Source organism: Nilaparvata lugens, chromosome 3, assembly GCF_014356525.2.
Source record: "Nilaparvata lugens isolate BPH chromosome 3, ASM1435652v1, whole genome shotgun sequence".
NCBI classification, from domain to species: Eukaryota; Metazoa; Arthropoda; class Insecta; order Hemiptera; family Delphacidae; genus Nilaparvata; species Nilaparvata lugens.
In genome coordinates, this window is record NC_052506.1 from 27,169,617 (window position 1) to 27,189,980 (window position 20,364).

General features: G+C 35.2%; 2 protein-coding genes across 4 annotated transcripts; one reads left to right on the forward strand and one right to left on the reverse strand.

The window, feature by feature from the left end:
- The first annotated feature begins 1,367 nt into the window (after positions 1 to 1,367).
- Positions 1,368 to 9,106, forward strand: LOC111064589 (DNA replication complex GINS protein SLD5). Of its 2 annotated transcripts, none has more exons than XM_022328135.2 (3): positions 1,368 to 1,735; positions 6,821 to 7,327; positions 8,813 to 9,106. In XM_022328135.2, exons 2-3 carry the CDS (start codon positions 6,830 to 6,832, stop codon positions 8,954 to 8,956), a joined length of 642 nt encoding a protein of 213 aa, XP_022183827.1. In that variant the 5' UTR covers positions 1,368 to 1,735; positions 6,821 to 6,829; the 3' UTR covers positions 8,957 to 9,106. The 2 variants fall into 2 exon arrangements, with proteins under 2 accessions (XP_022183827.1, XP_022208069.1); XM_022352377.2 differs by having other exon boundaries at positions 1,488 to 1,612.
- LOC111064500 (intraflagellar transport protein 52 homolog) lies at positions 9,048 to 20,105 on the reverse strand. 2 transcript variants are annotated; one of them, XM_022352278.2, is made up of 8 exons: positions 19,785 to 20,105; positions 16,647 to 16,771; positions 15,711 to 15,928; positions 15,133 to 15,253; positions 14,493 to 14,638; positions 14,010 to 14,167; positions 13,239 to 13,484; positions 9,048 to 10,320 (listed from the first exon to the last, which is right to left on the reverse strand). In XM_022352278.2, the coding sequence occupies exons 1-8, from the start codon at positions 19,797 to 19,799 to the stop codon at positions 10,012 to 10,014; spliced, it is 1,338 nt and encodes a 445-aa protein (XP_022207970.2). In that variant the 5' UTR covers positions 19,800 to 20,105; the 3' UTR covers positions 9,048 to 10,011. The 2 variants fall into 2 exon arrangements, with proteins under 2 accessions (XP_022207970.2, XP_039279375.1); XM_039423441.1 differs by having other exon boundaries at positions 14,010 to 14,164; positions 19,785 to 20,104.
- Between the last annotated feature and the right edge of the window lie 259 nt (positions 20,106 to 20,364).

Consider the following 20,364-nt stretch of genomic DNA (forward strand, 5'->3'; position numbering starts at 1 on the left):
TTTACATTATTAGTGTTGGGACATAGTACATTATAGCAAGGCACCTAATAATAAAACACCTATATTTTCTGTGCTTTAAGCGAGTAGCTGAAATAATTCTTCTTTCAATTATCTCCAAAACTATTTAAAAATAAAATTATATTATTATTAGAGTTATCCAATGTTGTAATGTTCTATTGAATAAATAATCGCTGTATATTATACTCATAAAATCTAATTCTCTTTAATTCATCCTAGTAAAGCATATGAGTTTCCATTTTTTGTTAATTATCCATCAAATATTTATAACTTTGTTGAAGTTCTGACACTGTGTTACTAGTAAATATTTGAGAAAACACTTACTTTTTTTGGAGTCTTGAGGAATGCATTTCACTCCTGAAGAGGAGCTTCATCAGCCTGACACCAGGGGCGCTTGCTCTTATGAAGCTACTCTTCAGGAGTGAAATGCATTCCTCAAGACTCCAAAAAAAGTAAGTGTTTTCTCGAATATTTACTAGTAACACAGTGTCAGAACTTCAACAAAGTTATTATATAGTGTTTCGTCATGGAAAGCAACTTCAAATATTTATATTAGTTTTAGGAACAATAGGTTCTCTTCCCAGGACCCTTTACATAATTTAGTGAAGGCTATCAAAAACCTATTACACAATTTGGTTGAGGCACTTTAGTTTTTCCATTTTTATATTACAATATTATGTGCTATATATAAATGTAATTATAATTTGATATGTGCTGATTTCAATGTTATGTTAATGATACTTTTAAGAGGGATCTTTGCAATTTAAATTTAAATGCGGTCTAAAACTGGTAGAAATATGTAGCCTACTGCAGAGAAGAAGCTTCAAGTGGAATTGTGATGACATTTCGGAATTTTTAAAGCCATGAGCTAGGTCCTATTATAAAATTAATAAAAAAGTGTACTGTAGGTACTGGATATTTTTATTTGATTTGATTTTTTTTTGCTTCAATAGAAATCAGTTGAATTACAAAACACTCAGCTTCTCAATCACTGTTATCACAATTAGGCCTACGTATTGAGCTCTGCGCCACATGCTATACTCTGTCCAAACAGGCATGAGCTCTGAAGGATTAGGCTGACCCTCCTACTACTCACACACACAAGCGCAGTCTCCTTTTGTGTGTGTGAGTAAAGGGACGGGTTGCCTACCTGTATACTATGTAGTATACAAATGTCTATCAATGGCGCAGGTAGGCCGGGCGTGTGTGCTTGCATGTGAGGAAGCGAGGGTCGGCTTAATCTTTCAGGGCTCATGGCAGTCTGGACAGACTCTACATTCCCTGTCTGAACGCGACTTCAGACAGGAACGTGTTAGCTGTGCATTCCCTGTCTCTAAACACGCCTCATTATTTGCTTTTTGAATGCCGAGGAATGTGTGGGACGCGTACTGATGGACGAACACTTCTTCGTCGAGGCGTTCGTTTGAGGCAATACGGTCACCGTATGAGTTTTGAGGATGCGATAATGCAAAGTTTCCCGCTTAATTTTTGTTTTGTTTTTGTTGTCGTTTCAGTTTCTTCAACTTAACCATAAACTCAGAACGTAGAACTTTTGTGATGTGTGTTTTAAATTTGTTTTCATAATTTATTTATGGTATGTTAAATGTAGATCAGATAAATGTCAATTTTTAAAAAGTGATATTGTTTGAATTTTAGCTGTAATAATATTGATTCAACAGTGTCGTAAACATCTAACCTACAAATTTCTTTTAATTTGGTGAGTTATGAAAATAAAATATATAGCCCACTCTTTGTGTACATAAACTAGTTTGCCGTTTAATACTAAAAAGAGTTTTAGAAGAACAACTATTTAATATTTTTTTTATAGACTATTCAATATTATTTACATGTTATGTTTGAAGAGGCGGATTCAAGGATCCAACGGTTCAAAAACCCAACCGGAGCTTATTGTGTGTCCCTTTAAGTAAGTTAGTTGGGCGAACCAATACATGTGTCCTTTACAAGATCCAAGTGTTTTTTCTCCTATTCCAGCATCTCATTCATCACCTGGCTGCTTGCAGCCAAAAAGAGTACTTCTCCTTGCCTCTAGTCTCTCGCAATCCAGTGTGATATGCTTGGAAGTCTCTTCAGACTGATTGGTCTCGTGATCTACCTGAGTTCTACTCTTGGCCTTCTTTGTAGGTCCTTCCGCCGAGGAAGGGCTCGCCAAATTGCTTCTTGGGCGCCTGGCCACTCTTGACTCAGCCCACATTTGTGCCTATCTCTGGTCTATTACCCATCTCTGGTCTTTTGGTTTTTTCTTTTAGCCCCTTCGAAACTTTGTAGAGTCAAAAGCCTCACCTCCCACAGAAGTTTTGCCTGAATGGTCGCCCTTCCTTGAGCAGTGGTAAGGTTTGGTCTCTCCATCCGCAAACTCGTGACCTACGTGAGCTCCTGGCCTTTTTTTTGTATATCCTTCCGCTGAGAGAGGGGTCGCCCAATTGCCTCTTGGGCACCTGGCCACCCTCAATACAGCCTCTTGACCCACATTTGTGCCTGGAGTTTTACCCATCTCTGGTCTCTTGGGTTTTTGCTTTTTAAAAAACATAATGAACATAGTGTTCCTTTTTCTTTTTGCCTCTTCAAAACTTTGCAGGGTCAAAAGCCTCACCTTTCCCAAGAAGTTTTGCCTGAATGGGCGCCCTTCTTTGACGAGTGGTAAGGTTTGGTCCTCCACCCGCAAACTGCTCGGTTGCTCTATTACATCCTAAGGCATTCCTGTAGATTCTTGCTTTCCTGGACTTTTCTAAAGCTCATCCTCCCTGTTCAGTTGGGATGGTGTGATTGAGCTTACATCATACATGTCTTGATCAGTAGAAGCCTTCTCAATTTCGATAGCCTCAAGATAAGAGTGCAACGGAACCTACTGTGTTCCTGAAGCACCCATTTCAGATTGAGGAACCTTCCCTGATGGGGCAGATCCCATTGGTTTTGAAGGCAAGGCAACTTCTTGAGTTGCCTTGGGGTTGGTTTGTTCATTTGGTTCCCACGAACAGCTAGGGAAGTGGAGTCAACCTAGACAGAGCCCCGCATGTCCAGGCAAGGATAATACTACATGATACAGGAGGGCGCCTGATATTCTGCAGGCACCGTTAGAGACACCATATAAAAGCACCACCCATCAGCACGGTCCACATCACACCTTGGGTTGGCCTAAGAAGTAAGCTGAGAATAATGCTGAGGAAGGCCTACAGATAGAAAAAGAAAGAAATAATGGCAGAAAGCTAAGTCAATGGAAAAGTGCCATTCTAGAAATAAAATGTTCCAAATTATAAGGAGAAGAAGGGAAATACCTGAAGACATTTTCTGGACACACCCGCACCGACTCTGGTAAGTGGTTAAGTAAACATCCTCAGTGCCAGCACTATGAATCAGTCTCTCACCTTTGACAAGCAACAGCGTGACACATTCAAATTCGTCCTCCTCTGCGCGTTGTAGGAGTGCGCTTCCTCTGCTGTAGCGTTGCAATTTCGCTCCTCAGATATAGCAGTGAAGTGACTGTGTGAATGCCCAATCTGTGTAAGATCGGCTGGCAATGTTCATCATACTTGCTATATGTGATGATTCGAAGAGCTTTCTTTTGGAGCAGTAGAATGTATCTGGCAAGTGATGAATGACACCAGATCAGGATACGGTACTATACTGTAAGCGGCTACCAAAAACTGCATGATATAAACAATCACTTGATTCTTAGCAGCCCTCTCAACTCTTTGAAAAGATATATGACTCTTGACAGCTTCTTGCACACTCCAAGAATATGATGCTCCCAGGCAGATTTGGATCAATATTGAGTCCAAGGAGGGTGACAGGTGCCTGGTTAAGATCTGTGCTGCCAAGAGTACACATCACCTTTTGGGTCTTTCCTTCATTGAGCTTATTCGCCGAGAACCAGTCCCTGGCCTCAGCAAAGTGTAGCTGCATTCTCAATCCTGCCGCTGTTTGTCCATCACCGTTACCGGTGATTGTGAAATCATCTTCAATGAGAAGGTTTGAGTCTTTCAGTCTCAGATCATTGATCATAATCATGAACAGCAAAGGTCCAAGCACCGACCCCTGACATGTTCTCCTTTGAAGTAGCACCTATCTACCTGCTTGTGATCCAGCAAGTAACACTCTGTCTACCAGAACGAATATGTTCCAATACTTCTGACTCGAAAATGTTTATGTAATAGTGTGATATAGAGTGGATATTATTGTGGTTGTTTTTTCTGTGTATCTTTTATTTTTTCAGGTTATTGAACTGAATGAACTTTGATTTTTACTTTATGTTGAACATGAGATTTTTTGAACATTGTGAGATTTGACCATGTTTTTATTGAATTTGCCAACTTGTTACTTAGTTGTCGAAATTAAAGCAATTTTCCTGCATTTTTCAAATAAAATTTCAATTTCATATCGAAAAAGCTACTGTTTTAGGAATTATTGTAAGGGCATTGACCTTTTTGAAACTTTGGCTTTTCCACTGAAAGTTAGGCTCGTGGAGGAAGAATAATTTTCAGTGAAAGGGCCCCAGTTCGAATTGAGACGTAACCGGGAAAACAAGTAACGGTGTGTGAGCCTCGGTCCCCTGAATGGATCTGTTTTCCATTCAGAGGGACAAATTCACAAGTTCTCGTTATATTATCAGAAATTTTGATCTAGTTTGAAGAAGAAACCGATAAAATTAGTAGAAGTAGAATTAGGTGATGAATTGCGTGGCTGAATCTTAGTAAAGTGTAGTGAAGTCTTCTTAAGTCGTATATTGAGTGTTGTATGTTGTGTCTCTCCCAAGTCGAAGTCTGAATAGTTAAAATTGTGAGTGCAGAACTTTTGTTGTTTTTTTTTATTAAGCTCAAAATTTAGTTTCATAGAATGACCGAGACTCAAAATTGAATGCAGCAGGTTAGCAGGTTCCCAAAATGTATAGATTGAAATTGAAACTTATTTTCTGAATCAATTACTGAGTAACCTTGTTTGAAAAATTGACATGTAGCATGATTTCCATTGATTCGTTCTTTTAATTCAATAAACATGAGGTTAAATTTTAAATGTATTTTTCATTGAAGTTCCTGGCTCGTAGTTGCTAGTTGCTAAAATAGGTGACAATTAAATTTAATAATGGTGATAATCTGTGAATTTGAATGAACGAATTCACTAAAAGCTCCCAACCAATCAAGGATTCAAATAGAGATTTGATAGTATAATTTTAGTTAATATTATGGAAGAGAAGAAACACCCCCTCAGTTTACATTGGTGCGCAGCGGTGAGATAGACTGCAAGAATGTCCATCCAACCACATATGTATTCTTATATATTTCATATTTTGTAATTTTAACTAAGTCATGCGACAAAGATATCACCGGTTACATTTAGATAGTTTTCATCAAGCTTTTTGTTAACTGCCGTGCTTAATGCGTCAGCCTAAAAAAAATATTTCTGGTTTTTTATCCTGCAGCATAGTTCTAGCTGCTTCTCTAATAATTGCTCTCATATCTCTTTCAAACTTTTGCTATTCTGCTTCTTTGCCATTATAAACAACAGTTTTATAATGAAAACATATATTTTTCTCGAAGAATTTCATAACTTTCTCATTTACAATTCCTCTGCGATTGTACAATCTTGAGACTTCAAAATCATTTCCTGTCATATATTACGGAAATACAAGAAATAATTTTTGTTTTACATAAACCTAATTTTTTAAGAAAATATACTACTCTGAAGTTCAAATTATCCTCTTAAACTAACATGAAATATCTAGACTCCCCCTATGACTTCATCTCCAATTCACAACATAAATCAACATGTATCAACTCACAAGCTATGAATGTTCTACTTGAGTTCTGTCTGAATGAAAATCTGTGCTGATTACCTTATAAAAAAGATATGAATTGATTATGCTTATAATTTTAGAAGAAATTAATTCTATTACTTTTCAATGTTTTTTAACCTGTGCAATTTGATACCCTAGGCGCTCATGCCAAGTTGGCAAATTTCGACTACTGTTGGTTGTTGAACAACTTGAAAACGTAATAACATCACAAACATCTTATCCTGAGGCTTTGCAATGGCAGAGGTATCATTTATAATCAATTTTGACATTTTATATTTACATTCATACTTATTATGATTCATTATAATATAGCCCAACCCTTATTCACAACATTACCAATTGCAAACAGATAACATTTCAATCTGGAACAAACAAGACTTTATCCAAAGTAATTGAGGTGAGACCCAATTATGTCCATTCTAACTCTGTAGTTCAACCAAACCCATACGTACAGTATAAAAATTGTTTCAAATACCGTTATCCAATAAAAGCTATATAAACAGAACTAAGGACTGCTGCTACTGCAAATATTGACCAAAAAACTAAATAGAAGAAGGAAATTTGAAGAATAAAACTGTCCAATAAATCTTCCATAGCTACAGCTTTGACATTTGAACCATCATCCATTTTGATCCACTGAGGTGATTTGAATTCTTCCATGATTATTACACTTGATAATATTCCACTATCATCAAACCTATCATATTCTTATAAACTTCTTAGAATTTAGTTTCAAACTACTCAATTTATAAAAGTTCAGGCAGTGATTACTAAAATATAGGGGGTGAAGATGACAAAAAATATGCGACAATTTTTGAAAAGTTAGAAGTTAGAAGATTTCGGAGAAAACCGGAATTTCGCGTGAGTAGTAGTTAGGAGATGAACATACCAAAGAAGGAGAGAAACATATAAAACCTGAATTTTGTGTGAACTATTCAAGTAGAAAAGACATCTTGTGGTGGTTTCAATAAAGATGTGTTGATCTGTTGGTAGGTTTGGAAGATGCTTTGGGAAGAGGACAGTGCTGACGCTGGCGGTGATGATGACGTGCTGTCTCCCAACGAGTTGGTCGGCCTGCTGACTGAGGGGTGGATGAACGAGCGGCTCAGTCCCGAGCTGATGACCCACCTGGGCGAATACGCCGACTGCATGATGGAGCAGGTCTCTCAGATGGAGGAGAATCTCCACCAGCTGGAGAAGAGTGACATTCGACGTGGCATTCATCGTTTTGAGCTGCAAAGGATGCAGTTCCTACTCAATAACTACCTGCGCACTCGTGTCGATAAAATCGAAATGAACGCTGTTAAAATCCTTGAAGAAGATGATGCTATCGGCCAGTGTCTGTTGTCAGTGGGTGAACGAAAATTTGCCAATGAATACGTAAACCATTGCAACAAACTTTTGTCCTCTGTGACTAGTAAAATTCCCACGTATGCTGGTGGATTCAAGTTGCAGGATGCCATGCTGGAGCCAGATCTTGATACACCAGTATTCATTAAAGTAAGATCCTCAAAAACACTATGCATTTGATTCTTATCTAGATTTTGTCTTTTATTCGTGATCGCCAAGAGTTTATAAAAGTTACAGCGTAGAAAAACGGTAAAGGCAGCTGAGAGTGTTCAAAATTAATGTCAAAATTATGTCAAAACATAGTGGAGCGGGGATTGTAGCTCAAGCTTCACTCTACCTTTACAGCTCTACTATATTTTAACCCATAGTCAGGAATATCTGAAAATGATACAGTCAAAGATAATAAGGAGTTTGAATATAAATGATATTTTCCTATGATACTATAGTAGTAAAACTTAGCCATGACAATGACTAAACTAATACCAATTGTTTTTAATGTGTAATCTGTCAACAGATTGCGATTTAATGATTATTAAGATTTTGGGTAATGTTGAAAGTCCAGATGTTGCATGGTTGTGCTAATATATATGCAACTATTTTCACCTAATTTACTTAATTAGTTCAATAATGTATTCTAATAATATCGTTGTATGAGATTAGTTGAAAATAACGTATGGGAAAGAACGAAAGATTAGTTTGTGAAAAAACTCATATGAGTCTATATTATTGCACTTTATCATTCTTATTCGAAATAGTGTTGTTGATCGTTTTTTTTACCACAAACGGATGTTCATTAAATCAGTGGTGATATGTATAAGTGCCCACAAATAACAAAAATTATATTGTTGCGTTATGCAAGATTCATTTTAAAATGTCTTTTCAATCCACTTTATTACTGAATGTGAACAGTAATTAGAAGCACCCCCATATATTTGCTCTGAGTTCTCAGCAATATTGGCCCACCGGGGCTGCTTAGATCGTCTGCTCTTGTTCATGAATACGAAATGATGAAGAGTAAAAGGGCACTTCCAATCCATGGAGAATATGGAGCTCTTCTGGATTTGGGTAATCAGTTAGTCAACATCCTCCCATGCGCGCCAAGGCAGAGCAACTTAGCAATCAAAATTTTCCATAAGAGCGAGCTGGGAGGAAGAGTGGATGAAAAATATCTTCCTCAGCATCTGCTTTGGCTATTCAGTTGGAGTAAATGTGGCTGGATTTGAACTGCAAGACAGACGTGAACGGTCCTCAACAGGGTTAGAAGTGGCCACGGGAGATGTGGGGCTTCTCTCAATGACTGGGGTAGTTTACCCTCCCCTGCTTGTGATTGTGGAGAGGCTAGATAGACGATGAAGCATATTATCAGAAATCTACGTGCCTACCAAGGCAATTTAAATTATCATATTTCGGCTTCTACACAATCACTTTACTATATTGACAACCTTTACATAAGAATTAAATTTATTTATAGTATTATTTAATGTATTTACAGTATTGTATCAACCTGACAACGGTCTGATGGCCAGATTTTTCTTTGAATATGTATTTGCGTGCGTCTATATACGCCATACGCTAATAATAACTGAATGTGAAGATGTTCATATTATGTTGTAATAACCTTAATCATTTTCGCAGGTAAAGAAAGAGTCAACCGTTATGGTTCCAGACTACGTGGAAGGTCGAGAAGAAGAAGTCGTATTAGAAGAGAATACTCAACACATTCTACCTTACCAGTGCGTTTTTCATCTTCTTAAGAATGGAGATATACAGCTTATATGAACTCTCTGGTATTTATTCATCCATGGAATACTAGATTACCATCTTATGCCATTGTGATAATTCATTTTTTAGGTAAAAATAGAATTGGAAATTCTGTTTTAAATCATGTTTAACATTTATTTGATTAAATATAGTACATCTTATTTGTAATTAAATTATTCATTCTGTGCTGAATATAACATAAGAGTATATTAGCAACGGGTGCTTCAATTCAAGAATAAGTTGTTTTTTTTTAAATATCAATACATACAAATTACGTAATATACTGCACATACTGCCAGCCAATCGTTTTGACAAGACGACATAGCAATTGCTTTTAAACTATCTCGCTCACATGCGGATACATTTGTTGCCGAGCAGCAATGCACAAGTCAATATAATCTTATTGTCCATTCACTTGAATAAAGTTATTATCAAGGCATAAAAATTACAGTTGAGAAATAACATTAGAAAAATATGAAACGTTCATATTCAGCAGCAGGGTGGATTGAAATGGTATTTATAAATAGATGTTGCATAGTGCAACATCCTATCATTTTTGTTACCATCCAGCTCGTGACAATGAACATAAAAGCGTTAAACGTGAAGTGTATTTGTGAAGTGGAGAAATGATATTCCATTCTACGTATTTATTATTTATGGTTACAGATTTTAACTAGAAACTTATAACCAGACTCTTTTTATTCTTTTGCACTGGCAAATAATCTGCAACTTTTATTCTATTCAAGAATTACTACATTCTCACTTTCCTTATTCTATACCTTTTGTAATAATGCTGAATGAAAAAATTGTTACCATTAATATTATTAGTGAACATAAATTGTAGTACACTTAACAACGACAGTCCTCTTGTACATTATACAGCTAGAGGTTGATTACTTGTTGCCAGGCGACAAATGTAGCTGCAGTGCGTGCGATTGACGACATATAGTCGCGTCAAAATGATTTTCAAAATATTCAATAAGTTTCTCAGAATGTCAGTAGGTTGAAAGAACGGAATTAATGAAACATTTTAGGATAATATTCAAACATGAATCCATTGACAGGTAACAAGGTTAATGCTGAGCCACACTCATTTCTTTTTTAAATTCAGCAATGTGCAGCGCCACAGAATGCAAAACCTTGGCCGCATCATCCTGGGCTGACCCAACTCCTAAAATGCGGCCTGCCTCTTTGATGAAGTATTTTATATCATTTATTTCATCATCGGATGATGTACCAGTCTTTCGAATGCCCCTTTGGTTGCTTGATAAGCATTTATTTGCAAGCTGTGATAATCTTGCTCGTTCTGAACTGAATGCATCCTCCAAATCAAACAGCTCCAGAGCTGGATGGGGCAGGTCCTTGAAAGCTGGAGGAAATACCTGCAACATTGAAAATCATCACTTTCATAAAAATTTGATTATATGCTGATCATAAAACCTCAATACCAATTGTAAGCACGATATGGAACGGCAGGTAAAGCCTCCACCAAATATGTAAGCAATATGTAAGGGTGGGAAAATGAATTAAAAAACACAAGAAAAGATCGTACAGGTTTTTGATATTTAAAACAAAACAATAAATTATTTATTACAAAATTAGAATTATAATTAGAAATTACGAAATAATAATAATCAGATGAATATTTCAAGGGCTACTCGCTTTGCTGCTAGTGAGGATTCATTTGTTGTGGTTATGAAAAATTTAAGAACAATGACTCAATAGTCACCTACCTTTATGAAAATGGCTTCCCACTTTGGCATCCACTGGTAGAAACGCGACGTTAATTATTAATTAAAAATCAAAATAACTGATCTAATGAAGTGGTTCAGATCCCCTCCTATTTAATAATACAATTCTCTTTAAACTGCCCGAACTGTGACAGGAAAACTGTATTATAAAACAAGAACAAAATCTATCCCCTTCACCAGAACAGCCGGACTTTACTCACAGTCCTATCGAACAAGCTCACACACCCTCACACTGACAGACTGCCCAAAAGTAAAATTTTGGGTATCAAATATAACTCAGTCAATGCCAAACATGAAGCCATTTCAAATACATATTTTTATCAGACGCACAAGCGGCACGTTTGTTATTAAAAACAAAAGAGAAGCTAAGTTAATTTTGACAACAAATGAAATAAACAATCCTTCTGTCGATGACAAAAATTGTTCAAAGACAAAAACACTGTTCATTAAACTTTTCTAATTTAAAACTCTAAAATCCTGATCAATATGAGATAAATATATGATTCATATATAGGCTATGTCCCATATGACCAGGTGACACAATTCATTATTATGGATCACAAAGCTTGTTTGCTGGTGTAAAACTGATAATGAGGAGAGGGGTGAGCAGACTAATCATTTAATAACCATTTCAACTGTGGAGGAGGCACTTGAATTGTAAGGCAAAGGGTTTTGAGGCCCAAACTCATATAGAGGAGAAATATTCTTTTGGTAAAGGTCTCATTGTTATAAAAGTTGGGAAATGAGGTCAGGGAGAATCTGTTCAACTGTTGGATTAAATCTGTTTAACTGTTGGATTGAATCTGTTCAACTGTTGGATTGAATCTGTTCAACTGTTGGATTGAATCTGTTCAACTGTTGGATTGAATCTGTTCAACTGTTGGATTGAATCTGTTCAACTGTTGGATTAAATCTGTTTAACTGTTGGATTGAATCTGTTCAACTGTTGGATTGAATCTGTTCAACTGTTGGATTGAATCTGTTCAACTGTTGGATTGAATCTGTTTAACTGTTGGATTGAATCTGTTCAACTGTTGGATTAAATCTGTTCTACTGTTCAAAGGATTGTAATTTTTCCTATTCAGTGGAAGTAACTTCCAGGTTTAAAAGAATATTCTCAGAGTGAAAAGGCAAACAGAAGCAGAAATATGGGGGCTGGTATAAAAGTGAAATATAGATCCATTAAATTAAAAAAAACAAACCTGATTGATAGAGAAATTCAGACTGATCTATTTACTACAAAGTCCTAATATTTAAAACATTTTACAACAGTGAATACTGTTTACAGTGAGATGCTACAAATCGTCCCTTCTTCAAAGATCATAGAACTTTCAAGCTTTTGAACCTGATACCTATAGTATTTTTTGTGTACTGAAATACTGGTTAAAGTACACTTAAGGATGACTTTTTATTTTTCGTCCGAATTCGACTTATGATGCATGACTTTGAACTGCCTTGACGAGCCGAAAAGAATGAGCTGTAGTACGATTATATCCGATCTTTGTGTTATTATTATTATTAGCGTATGGCTTTGATGGTGGGGAGACCCAAGGGTAGTTCCACCTCGCCGAATATAGTCCAAAGTTCCTCATTTGGAAACCGGACACTAAGGTTATAGTGAGCACAATACTATAAATTTACACTTTTCACATTGAAATACAGTTCTCTTTGATGTTATAAAGTCCAAACACATAAAACCAAAACAAAACACATAACCACTGAGCCAAATATTTAGAAAATATTAAATTTTTAAACAATAAATTTAGAGCCGAAAATTTTTATCACGTTACAATTTTAATTTTCAAAAAATTTTGAACTCAAAATTTTGTCAAAAGTTATGAGTATTTGAAAGTTTGATCCTTGAGGTGTCCTTATGCACGCCTCTCCACTAAATTGAGTGCATCTAATGGGTGATTCTCATAGAGCATGATCTTATGGACTTATATCACTGTGCGAAATCTCAATGTGATGGAAATGAAGTCAAGTTGGTGGTGATGATTGAAGCTAAAAATTAAGTTTTTTTCAAAATACAAGTAGTATTTTTGTCAGGTGTACCTGGAAATCTACATGTGATTGAGCGCTCTACCTGGTCTCAAATTGTAGAGCACAAAATTACGCCCAAAGGGAATTTGAAATTTAAATGGTAACAATCAGAAGATATTGTTGATTAAAAACTCAAATCCATCAAAATTGATTTTTTTCCTTTAAATTCTACTAATTTTTGGAAAATTGTAACTTAGTACTCATTAAAGGTGGAGAATCCCGAGTGATCTTATTTTATTAAGAATTTCATAATCTAAAAAAAGGCGGAAATAACTGAAAACTGGAAAAATGAGCCGAAAATACGAGGTTTTGGGCTATCCTGTATCTAGCACAAGGAAATTTTGTATGAAAAAAATTGGTTCTGGACTTCTCTTATGTATCAGAACAATATATTAAAAAATCAAAACTACAATATAAATTGCTATCACCAATGTATATTATAGTGACTGGACTATTACTTTCATTTTCTCAAAACGTTTCATGAATGAATATAATTGATGACTTACGGCTGCTTGAAGAGGTGGCAATGGTGACTCAAACTGAGGTGGTATGAGTCTCAGAGGCTCGTGCTTAACGTTGAGCGTTTTGAATGCATCCAACAGAACAGGGACCTTGTCCATGTTCACAGAGTACAGCTTTTGATCGAAAAGTTGTGTGTAGTCGAGAGGAATGTCTTCAAACGATTCCTGCAGATAGCCTCTAGGACGCTCTGATAATAGACCCACATCTGGCACCATTGTATAATCGACTATCTAAAAAAATGGATTATCACAATTGGAAAATGGTAGCCATTGACTGTTGATGAAATACCGTACCTATAAACTGACAATAACATGAAAGACACTTTTATTACAGTTTGATAATAGTGTTCTTAGTTCAAGTATTACTGAAAATCATAAACTCCTCTACTCATCTATAATATAATAAGGGAAAGAATTCGCTTACACACGTACGGGACAGGAAATTCACGAATGACATCATCACGCCTGAATTATTGGACTGATTAACTTGAAATTTTGCATAGATTCTTAATTTACAGAGGATGGTTATAGGTCTATTTTAAATTCTTCAAGATTTCAGTAGGTCAAGTTTATAATAATTAGGCCCTTGCAAAGCACGGGTTACCTGCTAATAATTAGCAATGATTTATCAATTATTGATTGATAGTCTTGGATGAGTTTTCATTGACAGATTATCAAGTTTATAATTTATACAATATTTCTCAATGAACATATTGTTTAGTAGAAGAACATCAAAGGCGAATATCTATCTCTTACCTCAAGTTCCTCTGTATCAGTTCCATTAATAGCAGCTGCAGGGTTCGTGAGGAACCCAAAAATAATTGATCGTATCTTGTCGTTTTCCTCCTTCTCAACATATTTATCTGTCAGAACATGTGCAGAGCCTAATACTGCCAATTTTCCATTTATCACTTCTGGAAAAATTAAAGACATGCTGGAAGAATTCAATGTAGCTTCAAAGTTGTTAAGATATGCTTTATGAAACAATTGTCCACTTCTCTTTTTTCTTCAACAGTGGACCTATATTTGTTACCAGAGAGAATTACTAATAAAGCTCTCTTTCATCGAAGAAAAATAGTGGAAGAGATAATTTCAAGATATATTATTCCAATAATAATGTTTGGATATATATTCAATTTAGTAACTTCAATTGGTTAGCTAGCGTATTATTGGTGTGATTAATTCATGGGCACTTTAAATAAAAATTTAACAAAAATGTATTGAACTTGGAACATTTACCAGCACTATTCTTTGGTGAAGTTTGAGTGACGAAAGCAAGTAGTGGCCGATTTAATGGAAAAACAGCATTTCCAGATGATAACACTGCAACCGCTGGGGCGGCGACGTTCAGAGTCGCTCCATAAGGATACAGGAAAGTGATCGGTCTAGAATTTTAGAACTATCAGTTATTCATTGTTACAGTCAAAAGTTATCACAGAGAAAAATGTTATTATCACGTTTAGCTACAAGTTCGAATGATTGAGTAGTGAGCATTGAGCAATCATACTAGTTTTTCTCGAAATTGAACCAATATCAGTTCGGTTCTACTGAAAATGAAAATATTTGTTTTTTATAATCTTATAACTTTTTTATTCATCTTCAACTTTTATTGGACGCTTAGATGTTACGTCTCAACGATATCATAATTACTGTGTTTGTTCGGTAACTCTGTTGACATTAGGACTTGATTCATCTTGGAATGGACTCGGTTAGATTCAACTTGAAATGGGTCTAATTTAAATTAGCGAATTCAATAATCTTTCAGGAAATAAAGAATTCTAATTTTGCTGATGAATGGCCAGCTAATTCCCAGCATTGAAAAGTAGGCAACACTTGAAAATTTCTTTATGAATAAATAATGAAAATGATTATAGCTCACTGCTCTTCTTTGCTGCTTTCACCATTGGCTAGAGCCAGCATACTCTTGTTTATGATTCCGTCCACTATCAGGCACTCCTTGGGATGGAAGTACTTGTAGTAATGAGTCCGTACAACACAATCTGAAAAAATTATTCGAGTAGTTTTTTTAATGGAAATTTTTTCTCAAAAATTGATATTTGGAGATAATTTATTCTATTTATTTATTCAATACAATAAGAAACAAGAAACATCCATCGATCAAAACTTCTTTTTTCCTAATTTCTATAAATTTTACAGATGAAGGTTATGTAATTGTTGAACGTAAAAAATATCACCAATAAAAAGTACCCCGAAACCTGTCGCTCATTCTTGTAAGTAGTTTAGATCACCAAACCGTAAAGATGTACATTCATAAACATCACTGTACATTCTCAGGGGCATCTCCATGTATCTATGCTTTAAATTTCACAATATCTTATAAATAAATTTAATTTTATTCCTCTTTCAATTATATTTGGTAAGATGAACCAAGTTTAATCTTTTGTATCCACTAGATAACATAATTTTCAAGCAGCTAGCTTTCACTGACAAACTTACCACTATTTATCATGATCCCGTATTCCTCCAGAAGGAAATTGATGTTTGTCTCAAATTTTTTTTCTCCTCCTTCTGCCAACATCACAAATATACTACCTCCTGTCTCTAGATACTTTTTCATCACATTAAACTCATTCTCTGTGAACTTTTCTCTTGGGCCAGCCAAGATGAGTATCGACACCCCGTAAAGGACCTCATTTGTTACCTCATCATTATTTCTGAAATTAAAGAAAGCGCTGCATCACTTTGAAAATTGAGTGCTATTCTGTCTAAAATGATAGAATTTTTGGGATTGATTTAATTTAATTCTTTAGTTTTAGTTTGTCTCTTTATGTACAAATAATTAATGATCCGGCTGACTAAGTAGGTCTAGTGGTTTGGAGAATTACAAACTGTAGTCTTCTATCACCGCCTGGTTCATTGGTTAGAACGTTTGATCATCTCACCAATCACACACGCGATAAATTCATTACATATTCGCCATTGCCCAAGCACAGGCAAAAACTTATGTGTGCATCACCCGCAATAAAAAGGTCTAGAATGGTGTACAGATGTGCAATCTTCTGCCATATTGATTACATTTTCTAAAACTTTTGTGAAAGCTTCATCATACAAGAGTATAGATGAGTACCATTCAAATACTTATCGGAGTTACAGGACACTGGACAGATATTTTATTTTAAGTTAGTTGAATTACAAATAAAATGGCATATTTTAGTGAAATTCGTGATTATTCAATTGACTGTTGACATTGAACGAATACATATATTGAAGATTCTTAGGAGATGGCTTCTGCCGGGCAGGACTACCACTGATTATGAAGCACAAAGTCCAACATAACTTTAAATATGGTATTGGTACAATCTATAGATATTAATTTTCAATAAGATAATTGATAAAATAGAATTATGTAGTAGAATCACGACTGATACTCACATTACTATTTTCCAACTTGATTTCAGTTTTCTCTGAAGAATCTTGAAAGCATCATTTAATTTAAAAAGCTCATTCTTAGACTGATTGAAGAGGATGTAATTCTCGCGTGCTGCTTCAACACCTCCCTAAAGAAATTGAAAATTTATTTTTGTGAATACACTGATGAGGTAGGCTACCGTACTTGTACATAACATTAAATGTGGGCTATTTGTGTTACAGGTGGTACCTCTATCTCGCTTTCCTCTACCTCTTCCCTCCTCACTATGCGTGCACCCTATGAAATGTTTCAAGTAGTCCAGGGATGCACCTATTCACAATTTTCTCTCCTCCTCTCCACAAAAACAGATAACTACATAATAACTATTTGATACGGTACCTACAAAATACGGGTAGTTATAATGAATAGAGTACCCACGTTTTGAAGATTTTTAAAAGTTACCAACGTTCATCCTTACTGAAATCCTTGTTCTGTCATGTAGAGTAGACTGAATGCAAACGCACATATCAACAGACGGACGTCGTATGCAGAGAGAAGAAGGAAAAATCCCTCTCCAGGTGTTCGAATGTTACAACGCACACATACATCCGTGTGATGTGTGTGATTACCACTGCTTGCAGACGTTTGATGTTTTCTCCGTTTGTCTGTTGCTATGTAAGTTAGCGAAGAGGTCGATGTACACCTCTTCCATAACACGGAATGTACTTATTTTACAGTGACGTATCTTGCTTTGACCACTTCTCTATACCTCTGTACTGGGTACGTACACTTAGGCTGGTTGCTGATTGGTCATTTCTGGTAAAAAACAAAAACTCACACACCTCTTTACTCGTAGAACCAATAGATAAAAAAATAATAATCTTTTTTACTATTGTTGTAATTTTTAATTCAGAACTAACTTGTATGAAAAAGCCTATAAAAGGCTTCTATACGCTTGTATAAAATCCTGCACGCTCAGCTCAAAAGCCTCGCGCCCAATATGATGTGTAATTTTGAGTGGTGATGGAGTCATGCATTTGTATATAATAAAACTCATTATATTAAATTCATCTCCTTACTACTCTAATCAGATCTGCAAGGTCAAAACCTTTCCTTCTAGACCCTTTTTGAGCAGTCATTGCCTGGACTAGGGGCCAACAAAAGCAAATATAAATTTAAAAAATCTTTTTTTGGTGGTTCTTAACACCCAATAAGCTTTGGCTTGGGCGTTTGCCTTTAGCGTTAGGCCCAATTCACACAGAAGTATGAGATTTTTTCACTCCTATCATATAAATATAGAATAATAGGCTATAGTCCAATACAAACAGAAGAGACTTGGCACAACGTACCTACTTTACTTCTGTATGTATTGGACCATATTTTATGTTTATACTTCAAAACTTTATAGCCAATAGGAGGGCGTGGAAGTGAACAAATTAAGCGCCACTACCGTGTTATACGCCACTTTTGTGTGAATTTGGCATTAAAAACGGTAACGAAACCTCTTTTTAACTTTTCATTGTTATTATTCTCATAGAATAATAGATTTCTATATTGTAATTATTAACACATCAATTATTATTAATTGAAAATGTCAAATAATAAGTTTAATTATGTATCATTTTTTCAATTACTTGACACGATCTATTCAGGAAACTACTTGTAACCTACTTGTACCTTCGTCTTGATCACGATATTGGATATTACAGGATTCAGGAAGTTCATTTTTTAATGTAACATAAGTCTGAAGCTTGTGACAACTCCATAATTATTATTAAAAATCTGGTGTGGCGCACTCACACAACTTTCCTTGCCGTTATGAAAATTGATCACCAGCCGCTAGAGTGCACGCGCATCTCAAGTCTACTTATACCCAAAGATCTGAGCCAGCTGGTGACAGGACAATAACGCTGGAGACATACGAGGTCTGCTATCTCTTCATAGTGAATCATTTAATATAATCAACAGTTGCCAACAGTTTGCATTTGAAATAATAACATTTTCACGAATTTCGTGCTTATTTTCAATTTTAGGTGAAAATGTTACTGAACATTAATTGTAGAGATTTTCATGCTTAATCTTTTCCACTCAAAATTTTTTGTTTAAATTTTATCTTAAGCCTGATAATTGGAAATCTAAAATCGAACTTTCCATAGATGGGGCGGAGCTCCTGAAATTTTTAGATATGAGACTTGTGGCAGTTAATAGAACTTATCAATCTATCTTAGGTATAAATTTAATCGAAATCGTTGGAGCCGTTTTTGAGAAAATCGCATAAAAGCCTGTTTTTGACAACATTTTCGCCATTTCAGCCGCCATCTTGAATTGCATTTGATCAAAATTGTTTGTGTCGGATCCTTATATTGTCAGGACCTTAAGTTTCAAATTTCAAGTCATTCCGTTAATTGGGAGATGAGATATCGTGTACACAGAAGCACATACACACACACACATACAGACCAATACCCAAAAACTACTTTTTTGAACTCAGGGGACCTTGAAACGTATAGAAATTTAGAAATTGGAGTACCTTAATTTTTTTCGGAAAGCAATACTTTCCTTACGGTACCTACCGATGGTAATAGGGCAAGGAAAGTAAAAAAAAAACTTTCCTACCATCAGTCTACTTTATTGTTAATACATAATGAAGGTTTAATCTTCAAATTTAAATAGAAATCTAGACTATTCATCGGAATGAAAAATTTAGACTACCATTCATGAAAATGAACAATCTAAAACTACTCATAGAATTTTTTATAGATTATAATGAGGAGGATCTAACAACCCTTAGTATGCTATTGATTTTCTATTATAGAATTTTTATTTAAATTTAAAGTTATTACTGATGTATCAAGACACCAGTCTAGCCGCGATTAGTTGATTTGAGTTCTAAACATCCCTACAGCCTGCACAAAGATATAGGCTACCTACGGTAACGATTAGAAAAAAGATTAAATGAATGTTCTCAAAACTTCAATAACTACACAGCTACAGAGGCTCATTATTAGTGTAGAAGCAATTAACAAGATCTTGAAAAAGGAGGTGCAAGACTACATGTGATTGATTGCTACACAAATTTTTACAGAGATGTAAAAGAGCTTCTCTTGATTGACATAAACAAATTTAATAGGTGCAATAAAGTGCATAGAATAATTTCATACTTCTATTGGAGGCATATCAAAGATTCTTCTCACAACTGGATTCAATAAAATATCTGCCAATTTGAATATTTTAGTGAGTTTTAATCTGCTTTTATCTTCAGATGGAAAGATAGATTGAATTTGCACAATTTTCAGAGTTTGGAGTGTCAGTGGTAAATTGTTTCTATTGACCTAATCCTAGAATAAAAAGTAATATTTTTATTGCTAGATCATCTTGAAATAAGATGAATAAAAATAATTTAAAAATTGTTTAGATTTTGACAGATTTAGGTTATGCTATTCTCAAAATTGAAATCACCAACAAGCATCAACAACAAAACAAAAGTGAAGTAAGAATCAAGATTGCAACTGCGATAAAAAAATCAGCTGTTGAAGTTGAATATAAGAACTTTTCAAATGTAAATACTTTCCCAATACATCTCTTTTATGGAAGAAATTATAATATCTAGAATAGTTAGTGAATGATTTGTGATTCAATATTGAATAGAATTTATAGAAATAAAATATTTCATGACATGTACTGACGGACACGTAGATTCATGCCAGGCCCGTCTCAACGAGGCAATGTGCATCCTTCAGT

Bases quoted from the DNA above. Each gene is read 5' to 3' on its own strand.
- LOC111064589 (XM_022352377.2), top strand. The intron at 7,328-8,812 runs GTAAGATCCTCA...TCATTTTCGCAG, and splicing joins ATACACCAGTATTCATTAAA to GTAAAGAAAGAGTCAACCGT.
- LOC111064500 (XM_022352278.2), bottom strand. The intron at 14,168-14,492 runs GTAAATGTTCCA...TAATTTTTCCAG, and splicing joins TTCACCAAAGAATAGTGCTG to AAGTGATAAATGGAAAATTG. The intron at 13,485-14,009 runs GTAAGAGATAGA...CCATTTTTTTAG, and splicing joins CTGATACAGAGGAACTTGAG to ATAGTCGATTATACAATGGT.